At 36.8% G+C, this 26540-nt stretch overlaps 3 protein-coding genes and 1 long non-coding RNA gene across 5 annotated transcripts in view; 3 read left to right on the forward strand and 1 right to left on the reverse strand.

The window, feature by feature from the left end:
* Nucleotides 1-26540, reverse strand: part of LOC128890201 (dual specificity calcium/calmodulin-dependent 3',5'-cyclic nucleotide phosphodiesterase 1-like) — a 106080-nt gene that overhangs the window by 53962 nt on the left and 25578 nt on the right. The gene's annotated exons all lie outside the window — the stretch shown is intronic.
* On the forward strand, nt 3603-6931 carry LOC128890212 (alpha-glucosidase-like). Its single transcript, XM_054148506.1, has 5 exons — nt 3603-4034; nt 4468-4723; nt 5934-6126; nt 6236-6385; nt 6703-6931. Exons 1-5 carry the CDS (start codon nt 3750-3752, stop codon nt 6776-6778), a joined length of 960 nt encoding a protein of 319 aa, XP_054004481.1. The 5' UTR covers nt 3603-3749; the 3' UTR covers nt 6779-6931.
* On the forward strand, nt 9936-17050 carry LOC128890219 (uncharacterized). Its single transcript, XR_008460590.1, has 3 exons — nt 9936-10049; nt 10120-10148; nt 11046-17050. It is a non-coding gene; the product is annotated as an uncharacterized LOC128890219 (long non-coding RNA).
* On the forward strand, nt 18662-25056 carry LOC128890204 (maltase 1-like). Its single transcript, XM_054148487.1, has 7 exons — nt 18662-18836; nt 20546-20733; nt 21214-21468; nt 21534-21773; nt 22721-22906; nt 23810-24014; nt 24696-25056. The coding sequence occupies exons 1-7, from the start codon at nt 18677-18679 to the stop codon at nt 25034-25036; spliced, it is 1575 nt and encodes a 524-aa protein (XP_054004462.1). The 5' UTR covers nt 18662-18676; the 3' UTR covers nt 25037-25056.

Raw genomic sequence — 26540 nt, forward strand, 5'->3', positions numbered from 1 at the left:
TATATTATATATAATAATAATAATATATATAATATATATTGTACATGCATTTGTTGTAGGATCATCGCATTAGTCCTGATCCGTTTCTAAAGTATGAATACAAAAAACAAGGAGAATTGTGTCATGTAATAAATAAATCGCATCAAGTCTGCTGCAATGACCTGTCGCATGCTTTGTATTATCATTATTGTATAATATTCTTTGGCTACAACAAGTAGGGGATCATGTTTCTTAAACGATACATGACATAATACAACAACATTTTTGTGTATATCGAACGATTGAACGCCACGTGAGAACTTTCAAGTTATTGGATTCACGTGTCGCCTACACGTCAACGATGTCGTATCACCTCTGTATTTTCAGAGGAGCGGGGACAATTTCTAAAGTACACAACAGCGTAAATTCAGCTCGGTCACGCATGTTCATCGAGTAATTCCAGTCTTGTCGCAGTACCAGCAAACAGAATTTTCTCCAGAATCGAATTACAACCTCCTCCTCCTCCTCCCCCCCCCCCCCCGATCTGACAATGAACCTCCAATAGAGCTCGTAGGGGCACCTCCAGTCATAATTAGGCTAGAGTCGCATCGAATTATATCGATGACAAATTACATTTTGGGAGGACGATGATATTCCCCTCCCTCCTCCGTGTATAACTTCGTTTAAACAAGATCGATTCTGATCGAATTCCACGGACGAAAACCACCGATATCTGATCGCGTTATCTCGTCAATCGGAGTTGTCTCAACAGGTTCCATTGAATCGCCAGCAATTGTGCGGCTGGTTAAACTCGTAATCAGATAACGTTCCAATTGGTATCGGGGATGTCAGTTTCGTAAAACTTGAAGGGCTTGGGTAACGCGCCGTTGGAGAAATCGCGGATGTTTTCATGTTTTTCATGGTGAAAAATGATATACAGTGGGTGTAGAAAGTATTCGTACACCGATCAATTTCCAAAAAGACTGTGTAAAATTGTAATTTATTAACTTATTTTTTTAGAAACAATGACATTCTATATATTCTCGGAAATCTCTAGAATGGATAGATTGCAAAAAAAAAATAGCTATTTATGTAAGTTGCGAAATTAACAAGAAAAAAAACAATTAATCGATAGAAATGTTGAAGCAATAAGTATTCGGACAACTGTTTAACAGTACTTTACTGGAAATTTGATGTTTTCTAATTCGTATGGAGCAATAAACTAATGTGTTTACTTTACAAACTCTACTGTAAATGGTTCGTCATAGGAATCGTAAAATTCTTATTGCTTCTATACTTTTACCTACTTTTCGCATTTTTTTGTTAATTTCACAAATTATATTAACTAGTAAATGTTGTTTGGACTATATCTACCTTACAGACTTCCGACAATATGTAACATGTATTATCATTCATTACAAAAAAAGAAGTTAAGAAACTACAATTTCACACAAAAGTTTTTTGGTAAATTGATTGGTGCACGAATACATTCTACACCCACTGTATACCGATAATGAGTGGAGTGCAATTTTTTTTAAATATAATCAATACTGAATATAGTTATTGAGAGACGTAATGTATGTAATATATTGAAAGGGAAGTTCAGTATGTAGATGATTAATATTTTAATTAATTCTCAATAATATCAATAATATATGTGATATATTATGTCTGATATTATTACATTACGTAATTGTTTTAATATTATACCGTATATTATTCTCAATAATATATACAATATATTATGTTTTGATGGTATATCATCTAGAATTAATTCTGAACTTATATTTCTTAAGGGGGTATTATCGTCTAGAAGTTTGTTTTTTCAGTAATTTTTAGGAATTAATTTTGCGAGAACTATCAAACTTACAGTACTAGGGTTTTTTATGCATAATAAAACACGTTTCAACTAACAACACAAATTTTTATGAAATACTTCATTGAAATCTGTACAAGGTATGCGCTGTTATGCAGATTGTGGCGTGAGACGCTCGTTCAATCGGGCGCACAGGCTGTGGCGGTTCTAGTTGTCTTAGACAGAAAGACAAATTTTTTTTTCAATCTATATGAATGTAGTTATCGTCTGAACTAGAATTAAGTAAGTACTAAATTTTTTATCGGAATCACAGCTGTTTGAAAATTAAGGTTTAATTTTCCCGGAAAATTGTCAACTACAATATGAGAGCAGGGCTAAAATATTCAAGCTGTCGGTATAATTCTAGTTCAGACCATAGGTGATGGTGCCCTCGAAATGTGTGTAAAACCAGAAGTCAGTCGGTCCAATAGTTTTTGAGAGAAACGTGCGGCCGACTTGAAAAATGTCGTTTCGAGAAGAACGCATTTAAAGTTTGCTATACATTTAGCACTAATACTGGTGAACAACCTTTAAGCCTCTGTAACTCTGAGAGTTCTACGAATTTCAACTTAATATTTTAGAGGCACTTTCTCAAAACCTCAAATGATAAGAAAATGTAAAAGAGAAAAAATCGAATTGTTGAAGTTTCTAGACTATAATACTCCCTTAATATATTCAGCATTGAATATATTTGAAAATTGGCATGGATTAACAAGCATACGATTTCAACTGGCCATAATGATCCTCGTAACATCGAAAATAGCAATTGTTCACGTGTCTATGCATTCATCATCAATTATGATTGACTACCATTTATCCATCTGTATATTAATGATACCACCAGTCGACTCGCACGTCGCAGAACGAGTCAATCACGTCAAGGAGCGACGAATGCTTAACGACAAATCATTTTCAATTAGCATCGCCATCGTGAACATATTGCGAAGCTCGTGGAAACTCGAAGGAGAACAGCAACCCTCCGCGATCAATTGAATTTCCCTGTACGCCGTCGAAACCATTGATATAGGATTTCCTTTTCATCGCAACTCCGTCGCAGGACGGTTGCACATATACCGGATTACATTTGTGGAATAGCTAACAAGCTGTAAACAAATGCAGCTCGAACACATTACGTTTCTAGTTACATTAACGTTGACATCGATCGAACGAACTTGGAGGAAGTAAATCTGCTTTGAAGGGGGATTCGTCAAATTTAGGTGTTGATACATAAACGAAAAATTCAGAGACATAATCGATGTGCAATAATCAGTCACACAATTTGTATCGTACATGGTGTGTGGTATTTCATTTGTCTTAATCGTATTTATTGTTCGATTCAAGCGAAAAATCTTGATCCAACAGATATTTTTAATTAACAAAATAGATCGTAGAGTAGAGTAGAGTTGTTTCACGCATTTATTATTTTAGGTTATAGATTATATTATTCTGAATCATGGATCGTGTTTATGCAATTTTCAGAAGATACTTGTGTGGTATTTGCACTATTTCGTATATTAGGTTGTCTCGAAAGTTTCTTTCGCGTGTTGCACTCAATTATTTTACGTGGCAGTATTTATATAAATAAACAATCTAATTTCATAGATATCGATGTTGTAACAGTAATGGAGCAAAATGAATCGTGCATAATTCAGTAATGTATCAAAACATAAAATGTGCATGTATTACTTATTAATAAAGTGAAAAAAACTTTGGGGACAGCCTAATAATTATGTTTTTGTCAATTGAATCATATTTCCTAATATTAATTTGATAATCGTCATCGTCTCAGGACATTCTGGAATGGTATGCGAGCCGTGGCGTGGATGGCTTCAGGATCGACTCTGCCGCCTACCTGATCGAGGATCCGTCATACGAAGACGAACCACTTACAGGACTGACCAACAATACCTTGGATATGAATTACGTCGACAGAAGCAAGACGAAGGATCAGCCGGAGACCTACGACATCATAAGTAGTTGGAAGCGGGTACTCGACAAGTTCAACGAGACCAAGATCATAATGATCGAAGCTTACACAAACTGGACCAGTACCATGAAGTATTACGATGCGGGTGCCGACATGCCCTTCAATTTCCAATTGATCACGGATATACATAAGAACTCGAATGCGAGCGATCTGAAGAGAATAATCGATCGGTGGATGGAAGGTATGCCGGAGGGTAGCGTTGCTAACTGGGTGGTAAGTTGAATTCCTTGATTGCCTTGAATTCCTTGAATTATTTGATTTATTTGAATTTATTGAGTGCCTCGAGTTCTTTGAATGACTTGAATGCTTTGAATTCCTAGCATTTTTTGAACGCCTTGAATTCTTTGAATTGCATTCTTGCATTCTTTGAGTGGCTCGATTTCTTTGAATGTCTTGAATGCTTTGAATTCCTAGCATTCTTTGAACGCCTTGAATTCTTTGAATTGCATTCTTTGAATGTCTTGAAGACTTGAATTCTTGGAATGCTTTGAATTTTGTTGAATTCCTTGACCTTGAATTCATTGAATTCTCTGAATTTTTCACGATGAAGAATTATTCCGAAAATCCCCTATTGTGACCAGCATATAATTTCGCGTGGATAAATAGCAACAGAGGCGAGCGAACGTGAAAATTCATTTTTTTTCAGGCTGGAAATCACGATAACCCGAGGATGAAAAGTCGGCTGGGACCACAGATAGCTCGCGCGGCCACCGTGATGACGCAGTTGTTGCCTGGTGTCGCTGTAACGTACAACGGTGATGAGATCGGAATGACAGACGGTCCGATCTCGTGGGAAGACACAGTGGATCCCCTGGGATGCGCCGCTGGCAAAGATGGATACAAGTCGACCTCTAGGGATCCTGAGAGGACCCCCTTCCAATGGGACAGGTCAACCTCTGCTGGTGAGATCACGATATTTACAAAGATTATATTTTAGTGTTACTAGAAACATCAAAATGTCAATAGAATATCATGAAAATAGATTTTTTGGTGTGTTAACCCTTTGCACTCGAGGCCTTTTTCGCTTGCGCGCACCAGCAACTCCAGACGATTTCGGCCAAATTCGGCAAACGCTTTACAAGTAATTTAAAAATTGTTATAAACGAACAAACATATACAAATAATAAAATTCCACCAGTTTATTCATTCATATGTCGAAAACAACAAACTTCGATAAATATTACACTCTGTAATTAGTTTTGGTGTGATATTTTGGAAAACAATATCCAAGATGCATCCTAGGTTTGTCAAGACACGTATTACGAAATTTCCCGCCTATCTCCAGGCGTGTTACAGTCAGAACAAACCTTGCAGTCCCTTTTTGGCCCTTTTAGTATTACGTGAAGCTTCTCGTTTAGTCGGATATCATCGGAATGCGACGTAAGCCGGCGACTGACTTGCAACAGAACATTGTAATGTAACGCGAGCATTCGCTGTCTGGATGGACTAGCGAGCAACGAACCGAGCCGGTCTTGCGCTTGGTTCGCGCTCGACCGTGCTCCACTGGTCTGTCGGTTTTTTGACGAACCTCTTTGATCATCTACTTTTCACTGAATTGAGTAAGAAGCATTGAGAGAGAATTCAGCCGAGAGTTCGAAGCGAGTATTCGTGATTCCAAAAACGACCTTGTAATGTAACGCTGGTGCCGAACCGTACAATTCGTGCCGAGCAGTTACATTACAGCGTTCTGTTGCAAGTCAGTCGCCGGCTGTAGACGCTTGCTCTCGTTGCTGGCGATATAATCTTCTTAATTGTTCGACAAGTGTTTCCAGAAATCGCAGATGGCTCAGTGGTTTTTCCTCTTTTTTGGTATTTTCTAGTTTATACAAAATGTATAAATTAATCAGGGAAATTTCCATGCCCCCAAAAAAGCTTACGCCACCATTTAAGACTTCGAATCACTCGGGCGCCGCAACAGCGCCGCTCGAGTTGACAGTTCAAATCGGCCGGGCGCTGTATCGACGCCGCTCGAGTGCAAAGGGTTGATATTATTGTTGCTCGAGGTCTTTAAAATGTATGAGCTCTATCAAAGTGTATTTAAACAAAAACGTTCCGATTTTGCGTCCATAAAAAGACTGACCTAATCTCGATCCACGATTTCAATCGTCACAGGATTCTCCACGAACAACAAAACCTGGCTTCCAATTAACCCGAATTACAAGACCGTCAATGTTGAATCGGAGAGGAAAAACCCTGGCTCCGACTACAACATGTACCTGGCACTCGCGAAGCTGAGGAAGACTTCGATGGTCAAGAATGGACAACTGATAACTATGACGACAGATAATGTTTTGCTTATAGCCAGGTGAGGCGACGATTTCGAAATGAATTTCTTAAATTTTGTTCCACGAGGAGCGTGAATGAATACATGATCGAGATACAATTATTTGAAGCATTTACTGTCTCTTTTTTAGGAAGTCCGACTACGACGGAGCTGTTTACGCAGCAGTGAACGTTGGAGACAAGAGAACAAAGGTGAACATGTCTGTATTCAACACCAGGTCGCAACATGCTAAGCCAATGCGTTTGTATTATTCTTCGCCTGAATACAAAGCGGCACCCAAGTAAGTCTAGAGCTTTAACCTAGTCGATCAAGTTCTTTCAATCAAGCTCATTTAATCAATTTCATGCGAATTCCTGTAAAATAGTGCTTGGCAGTTGCCTGCATCTCCCTGGAACCGATAACCTCTTATCAGTCGCCACTGGAAATTTCTTAAATTAATAATCAAGTTTAAGGAAATTTAATTTCCTCCTACCTTCGTAGAATTTTTAAATTTAAAATATATTTTACAGATGCATGATTAATCGTAGACGACGTGCTTGATTGTAAAGGTTGTCTCGTAGTAATAGATTTAAATAATTTGTTTGTTTATCGATACAGGGCCCTCGCCACCAATCGCACGATCCACCTCCCACCATCCGCAGTGGTGATCTACATCGACGACTACGGTTTTTAAAGCACACTCTACTTTAATTCGATTATTATAAATGTACTCTGTCAGCGTTAAAATAAACACTGACCGCTCGAATGTACCTTATTGAAATTTAAATTTCGTACCTAGATATGGGTACACAATATTTCAAGGAATAATATTCAGTAGCAAATACCACACGGTTGAATTACATTTTCCACCAACTCCTCTCAATATATTAGGTTGTCCCAAAAGTTTCTTTCGCTTTATTAATAAGTAATACATGCACTATATTTTATGTCTAATGTTATATTATTGAATTGTATACGATTCATTTTGCTCCATTACTGTTACAACATGAATATCTATGAAATTAGATTGTCTATTTATATAAACACGACCACATAAAATAATTGAGCGCAACTCGCGAAAGAAACTTTCGGGACAACCTAATATATTAGTCCTAAAGTATCTGCAGAGTGAGTATTATATTTTGCAATTTTGTTCGAAGTCTTTTCGCGTAGTTGAAATTTCCTCGAATTTTAAAATCTTAATCAGGGGGAACGAAGTGTACTAATAATGCGCAAACGAGCGACGGGCGCGTGCAGCGAGAACATTTCTCCGTTGGGATATAAAGATAATAAAGTCGCTGAACGCGAAGAAAGGAACATAAAATGTTCAGTTTGACGCCCTGCATTTTCATAGTTAATTTAAGAGCTTGTTGATAATCTGGGAAGTGATATTCATGAACAACTGTGCTCGCGCTATCGTACTAAAATTTTTAATTAGGCTCTCGTTGAAATATTTCATCACCGATAGTGATTCTCAGTTTGAAAAATAATGATTTAATTTCTACAAAACAGTTTTAGTTTGTAGGATAATCATTGCGTAAGGATTAACGATGCAAATGGTCAAGCGTTAAGTTTAACGACCAACGTTAAAAAAATCGATACCAATTATGGTTATGGGATTTAGATTAGTCCAAATACTATACCAGTTTCAAGTAGAAATCAGCGAGTTCTGGTGCAACTCGCGGCGTTCTAACCGCTGTACTTCGGTACCCAACATCATACTTACATGTTTGATTTACAGAAGCTACGAGAGAAGTTTCTAAGTGGATCTATTAATTTGCAAGCTTGTTTGTTGTCGAATGGCGTTATCATCCATGAAGTCATTCCAGCAGGTGGGTTAAACTTCTTCTATAAACAGGAAGTTTCCGCGAAACTTGAATGGAATTAGCGAATAGTTGGCACGCGATCATGCCAACAACGTTCATTTGGAAACAAAAACCCTCTAGGAGACAGCAGATTGGAGATTAATAATTCACTCGGATAGTTGATACTAGTAATACTAGATAAAGCATACTTACTAGGTAATACCGAAGACAGGGTAAATTAATTTATCGATACAATCATTCTTAATTCCAAATTTTTGTCATTATAGGTAGCAGCAAAGAATAATTACAAATAAAAGTTTGATATGGATGGTTCCAATTGACTTGCTTGATTCTACAGAAAAAGAATTATCGTATACTTCGCACTAAACACGTGCGAAGTATTTAATTGACCCTCGATCCTTTTGTCCAGGAACTCTGTCAGGACTCTAGCAGGACAACACCACCTGAGATGAACACCTGAAATTTTCATATTTCAGAGGATCACGCCTCTAAAATTGCGAGAAACATCAGAATGCTCATGTTAAGCATGAACGAACAAGAACAGAACTTTAACAGCTCAACGTGCACACTCGGAACCAACAGAGGTCCATGTTTAGGACGAGCATCGTTCGAACGGTGTTAAATCGCACCAAAGACTGAGCTTATGATTCGAACGCGTCGGAACGCACTATTATCGAGGAACAGTCTGCCTGGGAATATTCGTGCATTAGTCGAATAATTAAGTGAGAGATAGTAGCTCCTCAAGTTGCTTCATTGTCAGAAAATTTCCACGCGCACTTCTGACGCCTTGATGCCGTGTACTTAATCCTTTTGCTGCGGCCCGGCTGATATTACCCTTGGCTCCCTGCTACTAAATTCATCATCGCTGCTTTGGTGTAATATGGTGTTTAAGGCATTTTCGTACATTAGCATACAGAAGAGCCGAGTGAAGTTAGGGGGATAGTTAAAAATATAGAATATACGAGAATTAGGTGTTCGTTTGAGGCATTTTCGTCCATTAGCTTGAAGAAGAGTACAAAGGTGTGGAGGAAAATTAAAGATATAAAATATGCACAAATTAGGTATTCGATTGAGGCGGTTTGAGGAGGCAAAGGGGGATAAAGGAATCGTTGAATATTTTATGCAAAATATACAAAAGCGTGGTGATTAATGTAAAGCAATGTTAATGATCACCTAAAATGCACTTTTGTCAGGCAGAAATCTCTTGGACGCATTGTTGCTAAATATTCAAAAGAATCAGGTGGATTTTAAATAGTAATCTACAAAAGAAAAATAGTTAAAAATCAAAAAATGTCTTCTTTGATTATGTACTGTCACTATAGTGGAACTTTGGAAGAATTCACCATGGGGTTTCGAAGCGAAACGAAACCACAAGAATTTTACACTCGTCAATAAGAATTACCAGTAAATAATAATTAATCGATCTAATCGTTACTAATTACAGTTTCAGGGAAACCTCGAAGGGCGCATCTGTTTACGTCGCGTCGCGATAAACCGCGAAGAAAACACGGAAACGGTGGAACGCCAGCTTATCGCTCCCTCGATAAGGTATCGAGGCAATCGAATCCGTATTACTTCACCTCCGCATCCGATTTAATACTTGGTAAGTGCACGGTTTTTGCGCAACGACTTTATTTATCTAATAAATCTCGTCACTCATGATAAATCGCTGCAATTATGCTACGGAAGCATGCCTTGCTGCCTACTTTCTTGCAGCCACATCGCTGTCACGGTTATACAGGGGGATTCAATAAATGCGTTCGAAAAATGTAGGAGTTAGTACACTACATTCAAAATTACAAATTTTCTAGACGTATTAGGTTGTCCCGAAAGTTTCTTTCGTTTTATTAATAATTAATTCATATACAATATTTTATGTTTTATGTTACATTACTGAACTGTGTACGATTTATTTCGCTTCATTACTGTTACAGCATCAATGTCTAAGAAATTAGATTGTCTATTTATATAAACACTGGCGCAGAAAATAATTGGATGAGATTAAGAGAGGATGAGATGAGATAACTGGATGAAATTTTTCTAGGCTGCCATTTTTAAGTTTCAAGACTCTAAGCTCCTAGGTCTATTGTAAATATGAGAATTGTAGAAGATCAAGAAGGGCAATTTTTTATCAATCAGGTAGGTTTTCCTACCTACCTGTATCTACTTGTACAGAATCTTTCTAACCACTCTTATTTTACATTTTTAGACACAAGACACCTGGATACATTGGAACATGTAAGCAATCAAGAGAAGAGGGTGAATTTTTGACAGGAGGATCTCGTGACTAGTAGAATTAAGGGGGTATTATAGTCTAGAAACTTCAACAATTCGATTTTTTCTCTTTTACATTTTCTTATCATTTGGGATTTTGAGAAACTGCCTCTGAAATATTGATTTGAAATTCGTAGAGCTTTCATAGTTACAGAGGCTTAAAGGTTGTTCACCAGTATTAGTGCTAAATGTATAGCAAACTTTAAACGCGTTTTTCTCGAAACGACATTTTTCAAGTTGGGCGCACGTTTTTCTCAAAAACTATTGGACCGACTGACTTCTAGTTTTACACACATTTCGAGGGCACCATCACCTATGGTCTGAATTAGAATTATACCGATAGCTTGAATATTTTAGCCCTGCTCTCATATTTTAGTTGAGAATTTTCCGGGAAAATTAAACCTTAATTTTCAAACAGCTGCGATTCCGATAAAAAATTTAGTACTTACTTAATTCTAGTTCAGACGATAACTACATTCATATAGATTGAAAAAAAAAATTTGTTTTTCTGTCTCAGACAACTAGAACCGCCACAGCCTGTGCGCCCGATTGAACGAGCGTCTCACGCCACAATCTGCATAACAGCGCATACCTTGTATAGATTTCAATGAAGTATTTCATAAAAATTTGTGTTGTTAGTTGAAATGTGTTTTATTATGCATAAAAAACCCTGGTACTGTAGGTTTGATAGTTTTCGCAAAATTGATTCCTAAAAATTACTGAAAAAACAAACTTCTTAACTATAATACCCCCTTAAGGCACTTGGATGTATTCATTAAAAAGTATAAGAAGTAGAATTTTCTAGATATCTATATCTACTTGTACAGAATTTTTCTAACTCCTCTTCTTTTTCATTTCCAGATTGACACGCCTAGACAACATTAAAAAATTCAAGAAATCAAAGGAGGTTCAAATCCTGACAATCTTTCAACTTGTAGACTCGAAGCACCTTTGATACGTTTAAAAAGCATAAGTTATCAAGGAAAGAGGAGTAATTTTTAACCAGTAGGATCTTTTAACTTGCAGGCTCAAAGCAGCTGGCGATAATACGGAAATACAAGGGAGCAAGAGGAGAGGATGGATTCAGGACCAATGGCGATAGGTACACGTGTAATATTCGATAACAGACAGGAATGTAAAATACTAGAAAGCAGCTGTCCGCCTTTCGAGCGGCCACGAAAGAGTTTGGAAAGTTGACGAGTGAGATTCGAAGCGAAGGCCTGGTCGTTGCCGGGAGCATGGGATCTGGCGTGGACATCCCAGATTCAGCAACGATTATAATTGGCACGGGGATTGACGTGGCCGTCGCGTCAACCCAATACGTCCAGACGAAACAGATTCCATCAATCGTCGCTCTTTAGGCCAGCTCTACTTTTGGGGGGAAAAGTGAAAGGTCGCGATCGCGTATCGCGAGCTACGAGCAATTCGACGGCTGTCTTTCACGAGGGAAAGGTCCCGAGGCATGGCGCTCACTTTTCACGTACTCTCGCTCGACGATTACGTCGATTGTTACGTATGTTTGTATTGCAGGAGCGATTTAGCAGGAAATTGGAAAATTTCAAGCAGTGATTCTCTATGTTGGTATTGATGCTGTTGGTTGGTTGGTTTATGTTTGTCCCTGTTTGTCCCTGTTTGGCTTGATCTTAAAAGTAATTTATTTAAGAAAATCGTGAAATTATACCGAGGCATACAGGCTATTAAATGATTGAAAATTCAGTTTGCATGTACATGTGTATGTTTGAGCGCATATTACTGTTTGATTTCTCTCGTATCTCAGAAGTAATTTATCTCAAAAATTAGCCTGGACATTAATGCTATTAAATTTTCGAGACATATTCAGTTTGCACGCGTGTATGTGTATGTATGAATGCAAGTATGCCAACCTTTCGTTTTCTCAATATCTCATTACTGGTTTGCCACAGAATCTTGAAATGTCGAATTGTGATTTCTCTGTTCGTAGTTAAATTATTGAAAAAGAATAATTGCAGCCCCAGGGAAATATTGACGTAGGTGAACAGTTTAATTCGTTACGTAGAACTGCGACAAACTGGGTTACGAAAGTATCAGTATTTTCGTTCCTGGACCGATTGCTACCCGTTAACCATCTCGTTCGAGGTTCATTTCCGATGCAGACCGGGCGACAACGAGCAGAATTGGGTATTCGTAGGTGGGCGCCTCGACGCGAGGAAAGAACGGCTTTCTGACGGACTTAAAGCGCACGAATTCGAATTGGAAAATGTTCACGACTTCGCAAACTTCCAGTGACCCGTATTTCGCAGGACTGCGTAAAATGATTTTTCTCGAAGTGTCAAAACAGCGACCTCCTTCCCATTTTGACGAAACTTTGCATATTTGGCTAGTGGTAAGTCGCGTTCACGTAGTCGAACTACTTTCCGCGAATCCAGCCCTTTTATTGTTCCTGTTTCCTTGATATTTTCAAAATAGGTCCATTGAGAATTCGTGTCGAGTTCTAATACGCCAGTTTATCGTGTTTGTTCATACTGGAAATAATTCTGTGCTACTAGATTAATTTAAACATTAAAATTTAATAGAAAAACATGAAAATAATTGGAACGCTTAACGCAAAATGAATTATTATTAAAAATAATCACGTTGAAACTAGTCGCTAATAGATAGCGTATCTGATACCGAAGAACAAATGGAATCCAACGTACTAACAATTTCTTTTATTGTATCAATGATATCTTGACAATTAGAAAAGTATCGAAGCGGTGACAATTCGATGAAATCGTTAACAAACCGGATAATTGCTGAACGTCAGTCAGCGTGTAAAGTATGACACTCAGAGATACACGATATCTCGTCTATCGTTACTCCTACTGAAAAAATGGATATTACAAAAGTTGTTTTAAAGAAAATATTGAATCGATTTTGTTCCATGTCAATTTTCGATAGGATCGACAGTGACCGAGATATCGACCCAAACATTGGAGTCACCAGCAGTAGACAATTGTTCAATTTGTTTCCTTGCATATAAAATGCGTTGAAATTATTTGTCCATTGAAATGATACTTTCCATGTAACACAATGTAAATTGTTACCCAACTAGTTCGACAAAGTAATTAAATACGCGCGACCGTTCGTACAGAAAACGAGAAATTAAATCTTATTCACCAGAGATGAAACATGAAACTAATATTTTGCCTAAATTTCATTTTGAATAACAAGATTACGCTCTCTGTTTCGTAATGATTGCATAACATATTCATCACAGGGCGATGCAGTATTCCGTGGATCATAATCGTGCAATCCGTGACTACGGCACTCATGAAAGCGCGATGTATACACTAACAAATATGAATCGTTCGTTAATGCAGGCTTTGGTATCACAATGAAAGTATCGATAAGATTGCGAATGTTTGCATTCTTCGTTTGGCGCATACCTCGTTTCGCCGAACGCGACATATCATATAAATATACATACATACGAAGAACTATCTTTAAAATAATTTGAACCGCGAGTTTTGTGTCGGAAGGCCGTTGTTCATTAGCCACCCGCTTACTGGCAATTATTCTAATACGCGACGATAAGAGTTTACGAACTTAACGAAGCTATTAACTTTTTACACGTTCTTTTTATTAAAAATGCAATTATACGAGCGATTAAAGGAAATTCCAATTATTTATCGCTAGTAGACACATTTCTATTTATAACTTACTGTTCTTATTTGCTTGGAAGGAGTATCATTTTTTTTTTTTTAATGAAAGAAACGACATGTTTCGATAAACGGGTAATTTGATAATAGTGAAAAAAGAATCATCAGAGTGGGCAGAATTTTATTTGAGCAATAAGTAAGGGATGAAATCTGGTGAAAATATAAATTTCTTACTTTGTATTAATCGATTGAATTTCTTACGGTTGTGACTCTAAATAATTCAACGGTATTCAGTCAGATATTTTTATTAGTCAGAACTCTGGAGTTTAAGGTCATTACCTTTGAGCTGCGTTTCACGAATTGTTCCACAGTGACGCCAGGTATCATTCCTTGGCAATCTTGTTGACCAGCACGTAGGCTACCGATGACTATTTTTCAGAGGAAAAGATAACCCATTGTCCAAGAAAGAAAATCAACAAGTTTATTGCGGTAACGATATCATCCAGTAGCAACAGCGAAACTAATAACTATACTGCGGATTTTATGCATTCATGATGATTAATTATGACAAATACAGTGGGTGTAGAAAGTCTTCGTACACCGATCAATTTCCAAGAAAACTGTGTAAAATTGTAATTTATTAACTTATTTTTTATAAACAATGACATTCTACGTGTTCTACGAAATCTTTAGAATAGATAGATTACAAAAAAAAAATAACTATTTATGTAAGTTGCGAAAGTAACAAGAAAAAAACAATTAATCGATAGAAAGCAATAAGTATTCGCACAACTGTTTAAAAGTACTTTCCTGGAAATTTGATGTTTTCTAATTCGTACGGAGCAATGAACTAATGTGTTTACGTTAGAAACTCTACTGTAAATAGTTCGTCATAAGAATCGTACAAATACTGATTGCTTCTATACTTTTACCCACTTTTCGCATTTTTTGTTTGTTAATTTCACAAATTATTATTAACTAGTAAATGTTGTTTGGACTACATCTATCTTAGAGATTTCCAAGAATATGTATTAGGTTGTGCCAAAAGTTTCTTTCGTTTTATTAATAATTAATTCATACACAATATTTTATGTTTTATGTTACATTAGAAAATTGTGTACAATTCATTTCGCTCTATTACTGTTACAGCGTCAATGTCTAAGAAATTAGATTGTCTATTTATATAAACACTGTCACAGAAAACAATTGAATACAACTGACGAAAGAAACTTTTCGGACAACCTAATAAAATACCATTGACTATAAAAAAGGAAGTTAAGAAACTACAATTTCACACAAAAGTTTTTTGGGAAATTGATCGATGTACGAATACATTTTACACCCACTGTATATGGTAAACGCAACGAAAAGGTACATGCACCAAAATATTAATATATCATTGATCGATGTTACAAATTTAAATTAATTTCAATTAAATTGTAATGAATTGAATTGAATCATGTATGATTTAAATAAAATTTTTACATTTTAGATTAAATTACGTTTAGTCTAACAATCGTAAATTCATATATTATATTACATTAGCTAATAGAATATATTCTACGTGCATCGCATACAGTTTTTGTACGTTATCGTTATCGGTGTGGACCGTAAATGCATAAAATCAGCAATCTACTAGCAATATTAAGATGTTAAAATACGCGTTGTGGCACGGAGCTCATATATTCGCCAGTGCTCGTGTACCTTTCGACGTCACTCGTAGAAATGATTCCGACCCGTTCATCTCGGTAATCGACGAAATTCGCTGCAACAGCTGTCATCGAATCTAATCTGTACCCGATATTCCGCGATAAGGGGATACGGCGACCGGTGTTGCCGTGGATATTCCAGCGTGGAAACTCCGCGGGGAAAGTTTGCGCGTTAAAATTTCGCAAAGGTCGCCTCCTTCGACCGTGGAACTGGATGGGGAGGAGGGGCACGCGAAGAGATACATATATTGTTTGAACAGTCGAGTGATCCTAACTTTGTTTGCGCCAAGTTGCATCCGAGTTTTCCTTTGGACGATTTGTTCCGCGGGAAGATGCTTTTTATTTCGCTTCTGTTCGGAATTTTTATCCCTGGTATCGACTTTATTTCGACTGCTGTTAGGAGGCGTTTCTCCGGGCAGAAATAAAATGAAAATCAGGAACGATGACATTTCAGTTGGAGGCTTTATTATTATTCTTCTACAATTGTTATAACTGGGCGCTATAAATTGTTATAAATACTTGGATCTGTTAGAAGAAGAACAATAAGTCGATGGCTATTGAACTTGGTGTATATAGGTAAATTGAATGGCCATTGGGTTGAGTCTTAGGTTGCTCGGGGACTTAGAAGGTTGATAACGTAATAAAACGATGAGTAAACATTTCTACTTGGAGTTACAAAAGAGATACGTAATAGATGAATAATATTTGATTGAATACGAAGGCACAGAATTAACTTCCACATCTAGTATATATGAGATAGAGAGTCGAAGGTTCTCCCTTGGGAACAATTCCAGAATAAACACCAAAGAGTCAGAACTGTGCTATCATTTAAAATAAATATTTAATAATCTGGTATTGTCTTCCATTTTACACTTAAAGAGTACGCGAAGTATTAGGTTGTCCCGAAACTTGCCTGGCAGTTGTGTTTTATGCAGAGTGTTGTGGGATTTTGCAGTCGAGATGTGTCATTATGTTGTACAAGTGTAGAGAAGTTGCCTGATTATTATTTACGAGGAAAATTATGCCTGATCGTTAAAGACCATGCATGGGAATTTATTTTACATTGTTTTCGGTGAAATTCATATCATTCCAATTAACGAGGAACAAGGATACCTGTAAAATGATTGACCTAACCCAGATCTAATCATTTAGTTTATACTTATTATTCTCTATTATTATTTTAAATGATTATTTATTAAATATATTATTAAAGAGAGATTTAATATTTGTCCACCAGGATCGTGAAAATTCTAAATGAAATTGAAATGAAATTGAAATGAATTTATTCGGCGTTCGCTGGGTAAAATGTTACTTTCGAACGGGTGAGTTCATTTTTTCAAAGATGGCATGAGCATAAAGTCTAATTTGTCATTGAGAGAGCTCTGTCTTCAAGTGTTTACCAGGTTCGTTTCGTAACGAAATGTATAGAGAATTCTGAATCTCAACCTTGGTACCATACTCTAGAATTGAAAGTTTGCGGAGACGTCAACGTCTACTCCAACTTCCGTTTAACCAAGGAAGTTTGTGATTTCTTGACACGAGACGTAACGGTTCCTTCGAGACATCCTATCGAAGCAATTGTTACCGTCTGATAATAGCGTAACTTCCAAGAAGAAATTAATATTAGGCTGTCCCAAAAGTTTCTTTCGTATTTTGCACTCAATTATTTTGTGTGGCAGTGTTTATATAATTAGACAATCTAATTTCATAGATATCCATGTTGTAACAGTAATGGAGCAAAATAAATCGTGCACAATTCAGTAATGTAACATAAAACATAAAATATTGTGCATGTATTACTTATTAATAAAGCGAAAGAAACTTTTGAGACAAGCTAATACTTGGGAGCCTATCCATGGACATTGCTGTTACCCCTTCGAGGATCAATGAAGTCTACCTAAAGTCTACCTAACCTTAAGGAAAGAGTTGGCACATGAAGAGGTGCCTCCCCTAATTCATCATAGTCCGAGAGCTCGCGACAGAAATGGGTGACTCATTTCATTACACAAATGAACCTGTTTTCCGAAGATGGTATGTCTCCCTAGTTCAGAAATGCTTGGTCTGGCATGAATTCAGTGGTGTAACGCTTCACTATGCCTCATTATATAATAATTTGATTTTTCGCCAAAATCATTACTACTGAAATTTTTAGCGTGTATTGTTGACATACCAAATTGCATAAAAAAGTTGGTCTGGCAGATTTTAAGCGGTGCTAAATGGGTCTGGCAGTCGGAAAACTTTGTCGGAAAAACGAAGTAGTATGACTGAAATCATTGTTTCTGAAAGTTTTTGTATAAACAATATGTAATACATGGGGTTAAAAAAATTTGGTCTGGCAAACTTTGAGTAGTGTTAAATCGGTCTGGCAGCCGTTTAAAAGAACGAACACACAAGCGTTACCGGCGTTGAGTTCTCGATAATCTAATAAAACTATAAAGTAATAATTATTTTGAAACATTATATACATTAGTTATGTATAAAATATTGCTGTGATGATTTTTATTTTATATAATTATTATTATTATTTAACTTCAATAATTAGTCATGAAATTGCACGGCGCGCATATGTGTTTACTCTTTTAAACGGCTGCCAGACCGATTTATCACCACTCAAAGTTTGCCAGACTACATTTTTTTAACCCTATGTATTACATATTGTTTATACAAAAAGTTTCAGAAACAATGATTTCAGCCATACTACTTCGTTTTTCCGACAAAGTTTTCCGACTGCCAGACCCATTTAGCACCGCTTACAATCTGCCAGACCAACTTTTTTATGCAATTTGGTATGTCAACAATACATTCTAAAAATTTCAGTAATAATGATTACAGTCAAAGATACTGTTATTTCTTACATGTTTCCGACTTTCTAGCGGAGCGGTGCACCGTTTGTGCTCTGCCAGCCTTGGATTATTTTTATTCTTTAGTAGAAAACAGTCAAATAGCAAAAGGATATTTTGTAATGAAATTGGCCGAAATTTTATGTCGCGGGCTCTCGGACTATCAGGACAACACAGGCCACAGAGTCGCGTCGCTGAGACTTTGTCAGCGACGCGTCCTTATCGCTCGCGACTTATTCCGTGCTCGAACGATAACGTTGTTCTTTTTTACCGTCGAACATCCCATATAAATGGGCATCGCGATCGCGCGCTGCGTTATTGTAATCATGAAGAGCACCGGTCACATTGTCATCCTCCTGCTGGCGGCGGTCGCGCTGACTTCCGCCAAGATCCTCAACAAGGACTGGTGGAAATCGACGGTCTTCTACCAAATATACCCTAGGAGCTTTATGGACTCTGATGGCGATGGAATAGGGGATCTGAAAGGTAGGACACGGGGTACCTGGATCGCGAATTTATTTTTTCCCTCGGTTTTCGCGATTTCGACCTCGAGTTAGACGATCCAGGGGACGTGGATGTTGGACACAGTACACAGTGCGCTATTTTAAGAATCATTGTTTCGGAAAGTACATACGGGTTCTTGTAGTAGAAAATTTATTTCAAAGAAATTTTTACTAGGCGGTTCTTTACAGTCAGGAGCTGCTTGTTGTTATGATTTATTGAAACGCAAATTGTTTGGAAGAACGGGGTGCCATTTTGCGAGTCTTTACTGTGTTTGGAAACTAAAATTAAGTATAATATAATATAATTGATATATTATAACAGGAAGTAGCTTTTAACTATAATTAGTAGCTTTTAATTAAAATTGAAATTTCTTCTATTCAATATGAAACCCAACACATATACAGAAACAGTGTCAACAACTTTCTTATGCCTTTTGAAGCAACTTGTTGAAACAGTTGCATTACGAGAAAGAATTTTTCATTCGAAGCACGAGGAATCGTCTTCGCTGAAGTAATTATTTATATGATTTTCTTTTGCTTCCTCGTGGTGTGAGAATTACATCACTCGAGGAACATCGGGAGTGTAATGTATAATTACGCTTCTGACATCCTGCTTCCTCTTTTGATGGAGGTGATGTAACCCGCAGGCAGTGTTTACCTGTTCGTTCGCGATTAAATGGTTGTTTCGAATTCGTAGGACGGGTTTAATATAAAATTAGACGAGATTCTCAAAAGTAGCCCTTATTAAGTAATTAATATATGAATATATAATATACTAATACATGTATATGTCTCTAGATATTTATCCTGTACAAGGAACATATGTATATCCCTATAATATATAACATACGATAAGGAACGTAGGAATATATCAAAATAGATAGGAAAATACGAACTCCATTTTCAGCTAATTACTCACGTTAATTAGCACAAAAAGGCCTGGGAATGTCGTTGGGTATACTTCAAAAGAGAATGAGCCTCCTGACTTACCTGTAACAGAAATGATTATATGCATATTAATATAGCTAATGCGAGATAGTATAATAAAAAAAAAAATACAAAATAAGACTGTGTACCCTGTCAGAGTATTTCATTATTAGCTTGAAAACGTAGTAAGTAGATTCGTACACGCCCCATCAAATTCATCAAACCCTTTCACGTTCGCGATACTTATACGGATTTGATCCAGATATTCGAGTTTATCGGCATATGGGACTCGATAATGCATCGAACGGCTGCACATAGCAACAATCAGTGCACGTAACAACAGATCCTCAGAGACGTTCAAGAAAAATTGAACAACTTTGCGTCGAACGAGTTTCGCGATCGTTGCAAACAACTGAAAGCATCGTTTGACGAAACTGGTCACGTTCGATGAATGACTACGTATTACGTTAATTTCAATTAAAATATAGAATGCTGAGTAATGTCTTCAATAATTTTAGAACGGCGCAGTAGAGTTTAGAAATGCAATTCATTTTATTAATTATTTCAATCTTATAGTGAATATATTCCGTCTGTCGTTTAAAGGAAAAGGTTGTTGTTCTTACAATGGAAGCATCGAATGATTTATTTAAACACAGCGCAAAAGTATAGAATTTATATGAAGAAAAGGGAAGCGTTAAAAATGGAATTTAATTCTACGCTTATAGCACGTTTCCATTTGTTTGAAGCTGTTTTTAAACTCGGTAGGCATAACGAGTAAGCTGGACCACATCAAGGACGCTGGAATAGGAGCCATCTGGCTGTCGCCGATCTATAAGAGCCCCATGGTTGATTTCGGATACGACATAGAAGATTTCCGTAGTATTGACAAAACTTTTGGCACGTTGGACGACTTGAAGGCACTTATAGCCCGCGCTAAAGAACTCGCCTTAAAGGTACAGCGATTTATTTTATTTCACGATTATTCAAAATTCTATGACGAAGTAACAATTAATTGACCACGATAATTTAGAACGCAATCATTAAATTTCAGATCGCGTTAAAAAGCATTTAACTTTTAGTTTGAACCAAAATCTCGCGTATATCATTTACTTGGGTCTTGTTGCCCAAATTAGATAGTCACATGTAAACTAGACCCTATCTGATTTGGTCAGAAGTAGGCTAGACCTTGTCTGTCGCTGTTATATGTGGACTTGACCCTTTCCTAACACAGTCAGACGTGAACTTGGTCCTATTTAACATGGTCAAAGATAGAGCTAAAAAAAAGAAGATAGATAGATAGATAAAAAAAAGATAGATAAATAAAGATAGATGTCTGCTTGATATCTTCAGAGATAGACTTGTCCCTATCTAACGAGATTAGATCTAGATCACCTAGATGGAAGCACACAAACGAGTTTCCTTTCGATTCTCAGGTTGTCCTGGATCTCGTTCCTAATCATACTTCCGACAAACATGAGTGGTTCCTAAAGAGCTTAAATAAAACGAGCAAGTACGCCGATTATTACATGTGGAAGAATACTAAATTGCCACCAAACAACTGGTTAAGTGTATTCAATGGATCAGGTTGGACGTTCAACGAAGCGCGAAAGGAATGGTACTTTCACCAATTCTACAAGGAGCAACCCGATTTGAATTACACCAATCCCGCCGTGCAGGAAGAGATGAAGGTACGGCAACACCTCTCAAAATTCAACGCGAAACCTGCTCCCAAACTCAACGTTTCGTTTTCCAGGATGTAATAAAGTATTGGTTGGACATGGGGATAGACGGTTTCCGTATCGACGCTGTGCCGCATATATTCGAGAGTAACATAGACAAAGACGAGCCTCCGAGTTATTTAAGCAAGAATTCATCCGAGTATACTTATTTGAGTCACATCTATACGAAGGATCAACCTCAAACGTACGATCTGATACAAAACTGGCGGGAATTCGTGGACAAGTACGCTGACGAACTCAACCAGGATGAAAAGGTAAGGATGTTCGCCAGGACATTTTCGTATTTTTAGTCAGATATATCGGATTTAATAATATTAGGTTGTCCTAAAAGTTTCTTTCGCTTTATTAACACGTTCACTGCCAGACTAATACTCTTGAAAATTTCTACTGCGATTTAATTTTGTTTACAGACTTTTGGAAACTGTGTAATGAAACATTTATATAAATTCATTTTCTATGACACTTAACTTTCAGAATTAATAGTTTTCGTTTTTCAGTGAAAAGCACTGTCACCCATATATGGGTGATCAACGTGTTAATAAGTAATACATGCACGATAGCTTATGTATTATGTTACATTACTGAATTGTGCATGATTCATTTTGCTCCATTGCTGTTACAAACATGAATATCTATGAAATGAGATTGGCTATTTATGTAATTCAAGGATACCAAACTCTACAGTAGTATACATTCCTAACAATATTATTAGAAATAGTATATGTATATACCACCCTCGTTTCGTTAATTACCAGATTTATTTGAATTTCATTCATTATTCGGAACTTTAGAAATTCTAAATTTGATTTTGATTAATTCAGGATCATATTAGGTTGTCCCAAAAGTTTCTTTCGCTTCATTAAGAAGTAATACATGCACAATAGCTTATGTTTGATGTTACATTACTGAATTGTGCACGATTCATTTTGCTCCATTACTGTTACAAACATGAATATCTATGAAATTAGATTGTCTATTTATATAAACACGACCACATAAAATAATTGAGTGTAACTCGCGAAAGAAACTTTCGGGAGAACCTAATAGAAGGGTCCTCTGTCATCTTCCCCGAGTAATAGAGACACTCTGTTTAATAATAATTGTTCTTATGGAGCATCCAAACAAAATTTCATCCGGATTAGAGAAAAAGTAGTGGGACTTACTCAAAACATCGTTCGTATCATTTCATTGTTCGTTCCAGGTGTTACTGACAGAGGCATACACCGGTTGGGATAACACAATCAAGTATTACAAATATGGCTCGAACGTTCCATTCAACTTTAAATTCATAACGAACGTGAACAGCAACTCCACTGCCGCTGACTTCAAGGAGATCATAGATCACTGGATAAGTTCCACCCCCACTGGCTTCGCCCCCAATTGGGTGGTATGTATCCACAATTTGTAGTGTTAGTTATTATAGACATTCTTGTAGCATCCAATTATTACAAAGTATTTTATAGTATCCAATTATTTCCATCGACATCTTATTCTGGATACTGAATGAATACGTATTCTGTACCTTTTTAGGAATTGTTGGTAGTGTCCACAATTTGTAATACTAATTATTAAACAGTACTATAGACACTGAGTCACCTAACACAGATCAACTTGATCTGATCAACACTTGTCTTGATCAACACTTTCATAAAATTAATACATAGCCGGCGCAAGGCAGGTTCAGTGCGTTCGCCGGAACCCGGCTCCGCGTTTTAAAAGGCCGCGCGGTCTACGAAAATTATTGAATTAAAAGGCAACGATTTTGATTAACTTTTTACAGACTGATGATACCATTAACAAATGGAAGCAATTTTTGCTGAGATGCAAAATATTTTTTTAATAGCGATGATTAAATTGAAATGAGTGACAAAAATCATCAAAGTATTATTACTTAATATTCATCTTATAAAAAATATATAGCATTTGTAAATAAATAATTCCTCGTTGTAAAATTTAAGCGTAGGATTTGAATGTGAATTCAGGTCCCGCAAAATTGTTGAACCCGACCCCGTAAAAGATCACGCCGGCTCTGAATTAATATGTTATTAATATTAATTTCATAACTTTGAGAAGAATGATCTTGGAACGAAAGCTTTCCTTGTAACAAATTTGGTCTGTGATACCCTTTAAAATTTTGTTCCAAACATCTTCACGTATCTTCAAATCCAAGGCAGGTGTTCAAGTGTTCTTTTTTACGTGACTCACCCTGTATGCCACGGATTATTTTCATCGACACCGTATTCAGTCATTTGATAGCTCCTAAACAATACAAGATTGAACATTTTGGTAGATGGGAAACCACGATCGCACTCGTATCGGTACTCGTTACCCTGGAAGGACGGATCAGATGACGATGTTGGCGATGATTTTGCCCGGAGTGGCGGTGACTTACTACGGAGAGGAAATCGGGATGGTGGACAACAGCACCCTGCGCGTATACGATTTTCGCGATGGCTGCCGCACCCCGATGCAATGGAACGACAGTGCACAAGCAGGTGAGCAAAGGGATCACGAGGATCATGAGCAATAATTAGCAAAGATTAATAATTAAAAAACGAAGCACCATTCGGCATTTTTGAAAAGGAAACTGTGGCTCAGAATCGTCTCAGCTACCCCCTATTTCCGGTTCTTACAGTAATTCTGGGACACCTTGTATTAGGTTGTCCCGAAAGTTTCTTACGCGAGTTGCACACAATTATGTTATGTGGTCGTGTTTATATAAATAGACAATCTAATTTCATAGATGCTCATGTTGTAACAGTAATGGAGCAAAATGAATCGTGGACAATTCAGTACTGTAACATAAAACATAGACTATTGTGCATGTATTACTTATTAACACGTTGGCTGCCAAGCTAAAACTCGTGAAAATTTCGATACACTTAAAATTTTGTCTCGGGACTATTGCAGATTAGATAATTTAACATCTCTCGTAGCCTTTAATTTTTTAACGTCGGCAAACTCACGAAATCTGTCCAGACTTACTTTCATTATTGTCTGATCTTTGAAATTTATTTTTTTTAGTTCCTTAATAGAAAGTCCTGTCATCCATTTCTGGGTAACGTGGCGACGAACGTGTTAGTAAAGTGAAAGAAACTTTTGGGACAACCTAATATAGAACCACAATCCTGAGTTGTTTTAGCGTTCTCAGTTTCGATTAACGCTTCTGTCGACAGGCTTCAGTACAAACGCAACAACATGGCTTCCCGTTAACACCAATTATCATGAGCTGAACTTGGAAAAGGAGAAAAAGGACCCCAACTCCCATTACAATCTCTACAAGAGTTTGACGCGTCTACGAAATTCGTCGGTTGCGCTCAAACACGGTAATACCACGGCGTTCGTCGTGAACAATGACGTGCTGGCTGTCGTTCGAAACACCAGCGACGAAGTGGTTGCGCTTTTGATAAACTTCTCCAATGACAAGAGCACCACGGTTAATGTGGCGAATTTGACCAGTTGGAAAAGAACATCGATCAAAGCCGGCAGCGTGAGCTCTGGAGTGAAGTTGAAGTAAGTAAATAGCGATACGTTTTAATTGCCAGTACTGTGATTTATTTATTTTCGTATTAAGGGGGTATCCTGAATTAGGAGGTCTAAAAAAAGCGATTTTTCGTGAATTTGTTTAGGATGGAAAAAAATAATTAATTCTATCGAACTTTTTATCCTATTTCCATACATATTCGAGTAGTCTGTACAAAATTTTTCAACATGAAATATTGAAATTGAGTCGACTGTTACGCACATTTGTAGAGCACCTCACAATTAAAACCTCTTGTCGACGGGAAAGATGCAGGTCGTAATATTGGTTTGACACAAAAAAACCAAAAGAAATTTTCATTTTCATACATTTTTCTTCTATGTGAACTATCTTTCCCGCCGATAGGAGGTTTTAATTGTGAGGTGCTCTACAAATGTGCGTCGCAGTCGACTCAATTTGAATATTTCATGTTGACAAATTTTGTACAGACTACTCGAATATGTATGGAAATAGGATAAAAAGTTCGATAGAATTAATTATTTTTTTCCATCCTAAAAAAATTCGCGAAAAACCGCTTTTTTTTAGACCTCCTAATTCAGGATACCCCCTTAAAGTTATTGGCAGAAAGAGAGCTAAGAAATGGGATGTCCAACGATCGAGCTTTTGCTAGCAATTTTATTGTTGAACATCTGATCAAAATTAGTCGGAAATATATGATGAAAATTTAATTATTCTTCCCTCACTTTGATTATTCTTCTATCTGTAATGGAAATTTAGAAATATTTAGAATTTGAAAGTGGGACGTGAAACAAGAAAGAATCAGAATGTTCTCTTGCATCATGGGTACAGTATTTAGTCAAAGGTTAAAAGAATATGGTACTGTACATTCGAGCAGACTAAATTTAACCGAATTAATAACGTAGTGATTGTACTTCATGCGGCAAATTGCAACGCGACGCCTCGGCGAAGCGGATAATTAAACGTTAATGAATTTAGGGGCGACAAAAATGGTCCCGTTGAGTCGGGCAAGCTGTTTCCGTACGATTACATTTAATTCCTGTTAGCTGGAATTATTTCACCGGTTCCTCGTAACGTCTAATGCCAAAATTGACAAGTAAACGATTTACAGTCAGTCCCGTAAATACCTTCTATTGTCTATCAAAGAGATCTGTCTAAATTAAATGATAGGCTCGATATTTTCAAATAAATATTTCATTATCAATACATGCAAGCGTAAAATTTATTCACGTACGAATATTTATAACGAAACAAATATTTGAAATTATCAAACCTATCTTTTAATTTAGACAGACTTCCTTAATAGGCATACAAGGTGCGAATATTTATGGAACTGACCGTTTATAAAAAATTAAATCGGTATTCCTTAAGGGGTTAGTCGCATATCAGGAAGAGGAAAACCGACATTTCTTTGTGATTTTTGTTTAGTTATTAAATAATAATTTGCATAAGCAACAATTAAGTATATTATAAAGCATGTTTTAAAGAACTAAAAAACATTTTTTGTTTTAACAAACGTTTA

Source organism: Hylaeus anthracinus, unplaced genomic scaffold (assembly GCF_026225885.1).
Source record: "Hylaeus anthracinus isolate JK02 unplaced genomic scaffold, UHH_iyHylAnth1.0_haploid 12000, whole genome shotgun sequence".
NCBI lineage: Eukaryota > Metazoa > Arthropoda > Insecta > Hymenoptera > Colletidae > Hylaeus > Hylaeus anthracinus.